The sequence below is a fragment of the Silurus meridionalis genome, chromosome 12 (genome assembly GCF_014805685.1).
Source record: "Silurus meridionalis isolate SWU-2019-XX chromosome 12, ASM1480568v1, whole genome shotgun sequence".
In the NCBI taxonomy this organism is placed as follows: Eukaryota; Metazoa; Chordata; class Actinopteri; order Siluriformes; family Siluridae; genus Silurus; species Silurus meridionalis.
The window spans coordinates 15428446-15440462 of record NC_060895.1 but is presented as its reverse complement, the minus strand read 5'-3'; the positions used below and the strand labels follow the sequence as shown (position 1 = coordinate 15440462).

Sequence of the window (12017 nt, the reverse complement as noted above, 5' to 3'; positions counted from 1 at the left end):
TTAATCTTCATTCATATACTTTTCATATTAAAAATAAACTATTATCACTTCTTTATGTTTTAAAGCGTTCTTAATTTAGAACATTTTTTTCCACAAGTGATTAAAACCTTTGCAAAATACTATATCTACAACAAGTAACTACAATAAGTTACAATAGATCAACATTACACACTGATTGCAAATCGCATAATGACTGACAGTGGCGTCTCCACACCAAAATAAACCACTCACATTGATGGTCGCACATACAGTGCCACCAAAGCCCTCTAGAGGGAGCTGTCTTTCAACTTGTAAGAATAAGGAGTATATTCCCATCTAAAATCATTTTATTTAGAAAAACCAAAGATTATTTGTTAAATAAATTGTCTAATAAATACATTGATTAATATTTTTTTATTGATTTTCTTGACTTGAATTGTTAAACCTATGGAAGAGAAAATGCAACTCAGCCATTAGGGTTGCACAAGCCAGTGCACTCTTAGTGCCGGGCTCAAGCCCGGATCAGTGGGGAGGGTCATGTTAGGAAGGGCATCCAGCGTAAAACATCAAATATGCGGTCGAGGCCCGGGTTACCAACGACCGCTACAGGTATTGTTAGCCAAAAGGGTACTGGTGAAAATTGGGCTACTGTTGGCTGAGGGAGGAGAAGGAGAGGAGGAAGATGTCTACAGAGACAACAGGGAAAGGAGAAGTTTAGGAGATTGGAGGTTAGAGTTGGTACTTTAAATGTTGGTACTATGACTGGTAAAGGGAGAGAGGTAGCTGATATGATGGAGCAGAGAATGGTAGATATGTTGTGTGTTCAGGTGACCAAGTGAAAAGGGAGTAAGACCAGGAACATTGGAGGTGTTTAAACTGTTCTATTATGGTGTAGATGGAAATAGAAATTGTGTAGGGGTGATTCTGAAGGAAGACTTTAGTAAGAGTGTAGTGGAGGTGAAGAGAGTTTCTGATGAACGTGAAGCTGGAAGTTGAGGAGGTAATGATAAATGTCATCAGTGCTTTTGCTCCACAAGTGGGTTGTAAGTTAAAAGAGAAGAAAAAATTATGAAGTGAGTTAGATGAAGTGGTAGAAGGTGTGCCTAGGAATGGGTACAGAGGTGATGAGGAGGAGATGGGTAGGTGTGGCCTTAAGGAGAGGAATGTGGAAGGGCAGATGGTGGTAGATTTTGCTAAAAGGATGGAAATGGCAGTGGTGAATACGTATTTTAAAAAGAAGGAGGAGCATAGAGTGACATAAGTATTGGTATTACTTATTAGTATTGCTTTGTAGGTGAAGAAGAAGAGGAAGAGAGTGAGGACTGAAAGAAGAATAAGATGGTGGAAACTGAAGGAGGAAGACTGTAGTGTGAGATTCAGGGAAGAGGTCAGACAGGGGCTCAGTGGTGATGAAGAGGTGCTGGATGATTGGGCAACTACTGCAGAAGTGATAAGGGAAGCAGCTAGTGAGGTACTTGGTGTGACATCTGGAAATAGAAAGAAAGTCAAAAAAAACTTGGTGGTGGAATGAAGAAGTGCAGGACAGCATAAGAAGAAAGAGGTTGGCAAAACAGAATTAGGATCAACAGAGTGATGAGAAAAGTAGGCAGGAGTACAAGTAGATGCGGCAGCAGGTAAAGAGGGATGTGGCAAAAGCCAAGAAAAAGGCATATGAGGAGCTGTATGTGAAGTTGGACACTTTGGAAGGAGAAAAGGATTGGACAGGTAGAGGGATCGAGCTGGGAGGGATGTGCTGTAAGTTAGAGCAATAAATTATGGAGATGGAAGTGTGTTGACTAGTGAGGAAAGTGTGTTGAGAAGGTGGAGAATTTTGAGCAGCAGATAAATGAGAAAAATGAAAGAGAGAGAAGGTTGGGTGAGGTGGAGATGGTGAAGCAGATGGAGATGGTGAAGCAGGAAGTGGATAGGATTATATTAGTAAGGAAGAAGTGAGCAGTGAGTGAATTATGCAGTAGGAACGACAGACTGGTTTAAGGTGGAGGTAGGACTGCATCAAGGATTGGCTCTGAGCCCTTTCCTATTAGTTAATTATTAGTATATTAATTATACACACATATAGGTGAAACATTATTTTAGGTATTTTTATTATTTTAATGTTTCACCTATATGTGTGTATAATTAATATACTAATAATTAACTAATAGGAAAGGGCTCAGAGCCAATCCTTGATGCAGTCCTACAAAAAAAAAATGTATATATATATATTCAAAAGAAAAGAAAGTGAAACAAAAAAAAGGTATACATTTCACCTGCGGGGCGGGAGCGGGACAAAACTTAGTATTGACCGCAAGATGGCGCTATTGTCACGTGGGCAGCTTGAGCTACAAATAAAACTTGTTTATTATTTACTACACTGAACCGAAATAACACACCAACAGTGAACATACTGAAGACCACACAGAGCTGCATTACACAACGAGCAGTGTGGGAGTAGCTGTGTTGGAACTGCTGACTTTATATAAATATTTAACATTTACTCTAAATATATAATATTCAGACTAGGCATAGTAAAGTAAATAGAATAAGAATATTAATTGAATGGCAGCTTTTTAATTGATTGATTAATTGATTGATTAATTAATTGATTGATTAACGAGCATATGTCACCAATTCAATACAAGGTTCTGGTTTGATATGACCAAATGTGTGGATTTTTTATTCATGTTTCCCAATGGCAGGTGTTGTTATTTGATGCAAACTGTCTTTTATCAGTTGTTTAAATGGCTAGATATTTTCCCCCATGTATACAATTACCTATATAACAGAATAAAGGCTGTATGTGTTTATTAATTCAGTTCAATTCTTTTTTTATTTGTACAGCACTTTTAACAATGGACATTGTCCCAAAGAAGCTTTACAGAGATAAAGAGGTTATAAAGTTAGAATATATGTTTGTTTTTGTTTTTTTTTAATAAATGTTTACCCTTTTGTTTATTGATTTAGTTTCTAATAATTGTAATTTGTCCTCATGAGTGAACCAGTGGGAAAGAAAAACAAACCCTAATTTTCATTTTTTACTTCGAACACAGCATAATTTAAAAGCAAAATATACAAAACACCTCGAATGTGTTACAACACCAAAGAAAATTAATGAATTAAATAAACCAAATGTCTGAAAAGGAGTGGGATGAAGCAAAAGCTCATTACTCATGTTTACCTTGAGAGGAACCAGACTCAAAAGAAAACCCATTTTCATCTGGGTGGCACCAAATGTCCATTTATTATAGTTTTATTATTGTTGAGGTGAGCTGTTCACTGATGTTCACTGTTTATGCAAAATGTGATCCTAAGCCATTGTAGCAGACTGTTGAAATGATTTACACTTTAGTCCAAATCCATCCTCAAAGTTCTTGAGTTCTATGTTGTGTTATATTTATGGATTTATATAATCACGTACACGTTTATATACTATGTGGATTAGAGGTGCTGGTGGGTTGCCAGGTCTTATAATAGCATTCTCAGAAGGTTAGTATATTTATTGAAGCTCCTTATGAAATCCACGTGCACGTGAAGGCGGTACACTGTGGCCAGGCGCGTAGCTCTTTCCGTTCAGCGGCAGGAATGAGCGTGTTTACTAGCACCGGGCGGAGAAAAGCGCTGTTTGTTTTTTTTGCGCTGTTTCGCTTTCAAAGCGCTTCTCTGATTGGCTGAGTGTGGCTGTCAATCAAGCGTAGGCCGTCTCTAATGACCAATGAGAGATGAGTTGCGGTAACGCCGCTTGTAGACCCAAGCTCGCTCTCCGTGTCACACTCACACACACATACGCGCGCACACACGTAAACACGCAGTGACAGGCGCGCGCACGAGCGGAATATCAACCAGCTCGGCCGGATCGCTAAAACTTTGACCGCAACTTTATAACAAAGCCTTCGGATGTCAGACCGTCTCCGATTCTCTTCGCACTGGACCTCGGTCTAACTCACGGCGTTGAACTTCTTACGAAACTTTTCTTTTCCTTTTCTTTTCTTTTTTTTTACTTTCATCTCTGCCTCTTTTTTTTCCTGTTTCAAGCCGACAAAACCGTCGCGTCTGAGTCACTCGCGAGCCGCCAACTCTATGTGACGTTGGGCGTTTGTCGGTACCATGGCGGAAGCGGCCCAACAGCAACAGCAACAGCAGCAGCTGGTCGACATCGACCCGGACTTTGAGCCTTTGTCGCGGCCCCGATCGTGCACTTGGCCGCTGCCTCGGCCCGAGTTCACCAACCCTGCCGACTCGAGCACGTCCTCGCCGGCCCCCTCTGTCAAGCACGAGCCGGGCGCCAACGCGGACTTCCTCACGAGCCTTAGTTTGCTCGAAGAATCAGAGGACTATGCCGACGACAAGCCACTTGTCCTTTGCCCAGATTTCCAGTGCCAAGAAAACTGCGGGCACCGACAGCAGCAGCAGCCGCGGCCGCAGATCTCCGGCGCTCCGCTTCCCCCGCAGCAGCAGCAGCAACAGCAACAGGTGCCGTTACTTTCCTCCTCGTCCACTGCGGCAGCGGCGGCTGCGGCGCAGAGGAAGAGCGGCTCGGCACGGCGCAACGCCTGGGGCAACATGTCGTACGCCGACCTGATCACCAAGGCCATCGAGAGCTCGCCCGAGAAGCGGCTCACTCTCTCGCAGATCTACGACTGGATGGTGAAGAGCGTGCCTTACTTCAAGGACAAGGGCGACAGCAACAGCTCCGCCGGCTGGAAGGTATTTATGTCCTGCACACGTGCACTCAGGGAACAACACTGAGCCACTGAAGTAGTGCAGCTTACCAGGAGGTTTTTAAACATTGGCTTGTCAGATCCTAGTGGTTGGTTTGAATGAGGGATTTTGGCGCTTCTTTATGTCTGACACATGGGGAATTTAAGTGCACAAAACAGGTCCCTTCCTGGCAGTGTTCCAGGACCAGTCATATGACAGGTCCCGAGTAAAGTTAGGCATAAAGTGTCTGCTGACGAGGAGGATTCCTGCTACTGGAGATGCATATAGTGTGCAGTGTTGTAAGTGCTTTGTGTGTATGCATACTGTCTGAAATTTGGGTTCATGAATGCTGAAAAAATGAAAAAGTTGCTATTACCATTTATAAACTGTGTAAGTATATGTAGTTTTCTCATCATCTTCTACCTGCAATGCATCTATTTCTCTTCTAACACATGAATAGAGTGGCATAAGTTTGGACAAAAGTGCATCACATTTTGTATTTCTTTGCTGTTTATAACCATTACACTGTATGCCATGCTGGCTTTGCATTTACCTCGAATTGTTGTACTTAAATGCTAGTACCAGAGTTTAAATCTATTCGCCGCTCATACGAGTTAAAGAGCTACAGGCTGTTGGGGCCACACCAGTTTAACCCCAGGTGGCATTAATGTTCTTCTGTCAGTTGCGACACTACACTGTCTTTAGATGGCACAGACACCTTCATGCCTTTTCAGGTTCCTCGCATGCCCTGAAGCCACCTGACAACCAGAGAAACAACATAAAAAAACATTCCTGTGGAAATCCATGGAAACCACCTCATGAGAGGAAGCCAAAGTTACGTTGTTAGGTGTAGTACCTTGTCGCACCACAAACTATTAATAACCAACGGCTTATGCGTCAATTCGCCCACTATGCACGCCAGGTATGTTTGCATGAGAGACTACACATGCAGGCAAACTTCGGTTCCACCCACAGATTTGAGTTCATTGTCCCAGCATTCCTCAGGCTTTGTGCTATTGTGAGTGCGATTTTGCAAGCTTAGTGCTCCGACCTGCCTGAAAGTGCGTATGAGTCACTCAGAGAGCGCGCTCCGTCACGAAAAGAAAAAGACACTGCTCACTTACGACACGTGCTACGTAATAGCGTAGACAGTGTTTTGATTCCGTTTTCAAAAAGGAATTCGGTGGAACGGTATCCATGATGTCTGTTACTGTTACAGGGTGGTGGTTGTGAAATCCCTTTTAATCTCATTGATTAAATATGCGTGTTAAGAATACAGGGAGTGAAGTTTGAGGTCATTTGGTGGCTGTTATGTTTTCTTTCTGATACCATAAATATGTTCAGCACTTAGCACTTGTATTATACTTTCCTTGTTGTAAGTCTTCAGGTTCATTTGTACATGTTATTGTGTCAAAGAGTTATTTTTTTCTAACCATTTTCCTTACAACTCCAGTGCCTGTTTACAGGCTCTTCTTGTGTGTAGGTGAAACATGATAGTATGGGAGAGGGATTGTTAGGTGAAAGTGTGTGCAAAGACCCAGCATCACTACACCGCTTATTATTAAATGCCCTGTTGAGCTTGAATGCGACAATACAGCTTCTTTTTTATCAAGACGACTAAACGGAAGTGGAAAAACGACACTGAGTAGGAGGGCAAAAGCATTTTCACCTGATCTGTACGTCAGATAAATGTGTGCATCCTTTTCAGAACTGGTGAGAAAGACACATACTTACACTAACTTAGAATGCAAGGCAAAGGATGCAATCCAAATGCTCTGAAGCTCTCTCCCTGATTCATTGGCCTTAAATTGTTGACTTGTGGAATGGAGAGGAATTCTGAAACTAGTCCAGTTGAATTCAAGTCCAGAGTGTAAACTGATCCTTTTTTTTAACAAAGTAACTTGCACTGCTTTAATGTCAAACCTCCCAGGGAGATACCCTTGTGGCCATGCCAGCTGTGATCTCGTCTGGTAGCATGAGAAACAAGGCTGTGCTGTACATAGAGAGTACAACAAAAGGTTTTTGTTTGGCTGCACGAAAAGAATCATGACTTTTTGAATCATTTCTCAATGCAGTTGAACTCAAGAAAAGTTGATTCCGCATAATTTTGCACTGTCGCAGAAATTGCATAAAACAGAGTGATACTGTTCCTCCTCATTTACTGTAACTAATAACCGTAGATGTTGCATAACATGACCTCATACATGCACCTGAATCTGAGATTTATAAAATGAGGAAACAACTGCGTGGGGATTTTAAAAAGTCATACCTTCACACGCTGTTCCAACACCAGTTATACATTACATATAAAGTGCATTTCATAAACACAGACACTTTTACCTACTTGTAACTATGTGTTACTCTTGATGTGTAAATAAAAAAAAAAAGGAAAAAAAAGTTGAAAACACAGAACTATTTATTTACCCTGCTATTGAATTGGCTGGTTTCTTTTTACATTTAGCAGGACACCTCAAATAAATAATGTTTTTTTTTTTTTTTTTCAGGATTTTATTGTTCCAGTCAATCAGTAATTCATAACGCAGACATGCCCATCAATCACATACAATCACTAGGAAACTGTTGTCACCATATACCTTTACAGTAACGTAAACATTTCATAATGCTGTATGCATATTGTTTTAGAGTAAAATGTTTACCAAGAGTGAGAATTGTGCATTCAGTTCTAATTAAAAATGTATGAGATTCCAGGATTTTTTTTGTTTTGGTGGAACTAAATCACATATTTAAGATATACCTTTCAAGCGTAGAGTGTTTGTAAATAGATTTTTTTGTGCTCTTTGACCCGCGGCTCTTTTTTCTGAAATGGTCACTAGCGTAATTCGCAAATGCTTATGAGCAATACAATTAAATTAATTTTTCGGTACAGATACAGGTATGCCTAAAGACATGCACAGCCGTAGCATATTGCAATTAACAGACACAAAATGATCTCCAATAGCCTTAAATCCCCAGCACTTTTTGGAAGTTAATAACCAAGTGAATGGCACGGATTGTAAATGGAAGATGTTCAGTGAGCCATTTCCGTGCAGTAAGAGGTGAGTCATCATGTCCTTTGCTGCTGAAGCCTTTCTCAGCCTCTTAGTGCATTACAGAAGCTGACTATAGTTGAGTTGTTGTTTTTTTTTTCTGTTTATCAGAAAAAGCACATGAAGTGCCATATATGAGGCTGATGCCTAGACTAAGAGTACACCATTCATACAAATGGTGTCTATTAGTACCAGGCAAAAGACTAATCCAATGTGAGCAGTGTAACTCTTTAGTGTGTCAAACTGTGTAGAGCATGTAGCATCTGTGTGTTTTCCACAGCACCATATTTCTGCACAAACACACCTAGCCAGATGTCTTTGCTCCATGCACAGATGACCCTAGGTCTGGTCTTCCTGTTGCTTCTATACGACACAGACGTCACTCAGCTTGTGCAAATATTTGATAAAACACATGGCCACCAATCATCAGTGTTGGCTTACAAGCCAAGAATCGATTTATCCCGTCCTTCAGTACGTCACACTTCGCTTTCATGATAGCTTATTCTCCACCACCTCTGCCAGTCTACTGAAACTCTTTGAAAACAAACCACAGCTTGGTTCCAGCATCCAAGTGAAAGGCATCAGGTTGAGTCGAAATAATTTCTTACAACACTCATTTTATAGCTCTAATATTTAGACAGTGTTGTAATAATGCGGATATGTATTTGGAATAGAGAAAAAAACACAATTGGTGCACTGGAAAATCAATAACAAAGTGGCATATTTTGTCACCTTTTTTAACGTTGTGGAACATCCAGAAATCAATTTACTCATGAAAAAAAGCAGCTTCTTATGTTACAGAGAAACCGCAAAACCCTGTGTCCTGGTCTTCAGGCTACAGCTTTACCTGGAGTAAAGTGCTGCTACTTGAGACTTTGTTTAAAATTATGTTTCTTTTTTGTCTCCACCATCTCTCATTGTCACAATATTAACAAATCTACACTTTAAAATGTAAATTCTAAAAGAAGAATCTGAAGATTTTTGTTTGCCTCACGAAAGGGATTCACATTGTCTTTTCAAGCAGTAAATGCATGTCATTATTGTGCTTATTAATACTAGTTTACACAGTGCTGGTTTAAAGTAGATTTAAGACTGATATGTATCTAAAAATGTGAAGCTGAAATGGGGAAGAATATGGGGAAAGAATCAGGCAGCTCCGGAAATAGATTTTTGTCTGCTTTAGTTACTGGAAAACATAGCAAACTCAGTGGTTTTGAGCCAGCATTCGAAATTTTAATAAAAACTCTAACCTGACATTTTTCCTCAAGTGCCTTTCTCACTGATTATTGGACTAAGCCCTGAATGCCGTCTGTGATTACACGTTCTACGAATATTGGTGAATCTGGGAAACGGGATGACATCAGCGTAGAAAATCTGTGCCTCAAATATGAAGCTCCCATTGGGACGGCATGATCGAGCCCTGCACTGTGACTGGAAGACTGTGTTTTTCCAGAATGCCTGACCTTCTCCTCTTCCACCCACTTCTTCCTTTCTTATATCCTGGCAGCAACTGCTCTTCCGCCAGCCCGAGCACGGGACGCTCCAAACATGACTTGGCATAAACTCTGAGAGATTTCAGTAGGCACAGACATCCATAATAGAGTGCTTCTCTCTCTCTCTCTCTCTCTCTCTCTCTCTCTCTCTCTCTCTCTCTCTTTCCTTCTCTCTCACTAGAACCCCAGGGCTGACAGTCTCAGTGCAAGGTTCACAAAGTTCAGATAAGGTGACACCTCTTAAAGGTTGCATAACGAGATGTTTTACAGGAATCCAAGAGCCCTGGGCCAACTTGTTAGTGAGTGGAGCATTTGGAAAGATGAGGCCTTATAGCGACGCACGCGACAAACCCGAGCCAAGTTTCTAAACCGGGTTCCGACATTAGACATGCTAGTCACATACTTTTTTTTAAAACTTTCATTTGCCTTCCTATCCGTCTTATCTATTTTGATCTATCGCATTCCATGTTATTATTTATTTGGTGTAATGCGTCCGGGCATGTGAGTGGTACAGAGATGATGCACACATGATATATTGTGAGATTCCTAAGTATGAATTCAGTGCTTCTCGGTTGATAATATAGACTCTCTCTCAATGCATGACAGTTTATGAAATTTATGAAATTCAGCACCTTAGTCTGGGTCGTCCAACAGTCAAGAGAGTGTCAGAAAGTAAGAAAATGAAAAAGCAAATGTCTTTGTGCTTCTTCTCCAGACTAAACATACCACTGATGAGCAGAATGAAGGGGAAAGGAAAATGAGCTGTATTTAGCACTTAGTGATTCTTAAAGCCCTCCAAGAATTGTAGTAGTAAAGCAACAGACAAACTGTCAGTGCTTTCTAAGCTGCTGCCGACAGGCCAAACTAGTCCTATATTTATCCCAGAAAAGAAATAAATAAATAAAAGGATTTATGAGTGACATTGAGTCTCTTCTCAGCACTGAAGAGTTTTATAGTGCCCGAATGCCACTATGTCGTTCTTTCTGAGAAGCTGGTACAGTACGTCATTTGGTGTGATTCCACTTGGAGGTCACTGACTCTCAATCCGAGTTTGTTTATCAAACAAGATCCCATGTTTATCTGTTTAGCCAATCAGGTGAGGACATGTATTTGCAGCAGCATGACACCGTGATCTAAGCGTAAAAAGTAAACACTTGAGAGGTCGAAAGGGTTCCACATAGGAAGCAGGCAAGTGCACCAGAGCTGCTTAAAAAACGCATGGTACGTAAAAAATTACAGCTGGGGGGGTGTGGTCGGGAAGTATTTTGGAGCATGATATCAGAGAAGCATTGGCACCTCGCCCCATGTACCCTCCTATGCCTATTTGAGTGTGCTGTCAGGGTGGTGTAAGAGAGGCCTCGATCCTGCTCAAGCCACAACACAACATTGCTATTTCAGCATACTGCTGGCCAAAGTCCAGGGACAGTACATCACAACCTCATGATTTAGTTTAGCAGTGCGTTTATTTTGTGTGTGTGTGTGTGTGTGTGTGTGTGTGTGTGTGTGTGCGAGTGTGTCTGTGTGAGTCGCCAGACAGTATGTTCACTATGTTACCAATGTTTGGGTGGTAAAATGTAATGGAGGTGGGGCAGCAGGGGGAATCATTAATTTATCATCTGATTTTCACCGCATCTGATTTAAACACCTTTTTTTTTTCTTAAGTCACGATCCAACTACATTGGAGTCGATGAAAAAGTCATATATCAGGCTACATTACTCTTTAATGTTAACACACACATCATGTTCAACAAGAAAGAAAGAAAAGAAAGGTGCTTTATACTTGTCACATGGTCTTTACAGCACCGTGAAATTCTTTCTTTGCTTATCTTATCGATGGAAAACTGGGGTCAGAGCGCAGGGTTTGTCAGGAACCCTGTTGCTACATCTGGTTTTATGTAGCACCAGGGTTCTGGAGAAACGTCGTCTCATTTCACTCTGTACTGCGTCAGCTATATATGGAAGAAATTACAATGAAAACTTTTTGACTTGAGGACACAACACCCCTGGAGCACAGAGGGTTAAGGGCCTTGCTGAAGGGCCCAAGAGTGGCAGTTTGTGGATACTGGGGCTTGAACCGCTGACTTTTTTTTTTTTTTTAGAAACCCAGAACCTTAACCACTAAGCTACCACTTCCCCTTGAGAAAGATTATTGAAAACCAGCTGTACTAATGGTTTAATCTTACAGTATTCACCAATCCACACGAAACTGGTGTTTCTGCTGAGGAGTTTGTGTGTGAGAGAGTCGGCTAGTGATAATTTGTCTAGATCACTGACAGAAATCATGTAGGTCATGGTTTGGAAGTTATTCCATATGATGCTGGCCAACTCTCCAACAGACCAAGAAAGCACTTAAGCCAGACTTCCTGTGACTGTTTCCCAACATCTAACGGCAAAGTTTTTCATCCCCGATGTTCAGATACCTCACACTCACTAAACGGCTCACAAACAGCACTTTTAAACAGAACCAACCTCAGCTCTACACGTAGGCCTACTCGTCCCATGGCCCTGACACAAGCCAGTTTCTCCGCCTCACGTTTCTCTTTCTCCTCCGTTTACAAAAGTGTCTGATGGCGCGAATACACATATTGGACCGTTTAAAAAGCAAGCAGTCATGGTGCATGAGTCAGAGTGAGTCACAGAGCTGTTTTGGCGAACCGGGTGGAGAGACGCGTGCGAGGAGAGGCTGTGTGTCCGTGTAGATGAAGGGCTAAGCTCTTGTCAGGTTCATGGCTACATGCACAGCTTGTTTTTCCTCAGAGTAACCTATAGATTTTGTTGTATGGTATGTGGTCTCATGTCA

At 41.4% G+C, this 12017-nt stretch overlaps 1 protein-coding gene across 1 annotated transcript in view; it reads left to right on the top strand.

Moving 5' to 3' along the window:
• Window positions 1-2915: 2915 nt before the first annotated feature.
• foxo1a (forkhead box O1 a) overlaps window positions 2916-12017 on the top strand; it is a 34455-nt gene continuing 25353 nt past the window's right edge. The window contains exon 1 of the mRNA XM_046863177.1: window positions 2916-4683. Coding sequence (XP_046719133.1) covers window positions 4084-4683 — 600 coding nt within the window. The 5' untranslated portion in view covers window positions 2916-4083. The remainder of the gene's footprint in view (window positions 4684-12017) is intronic.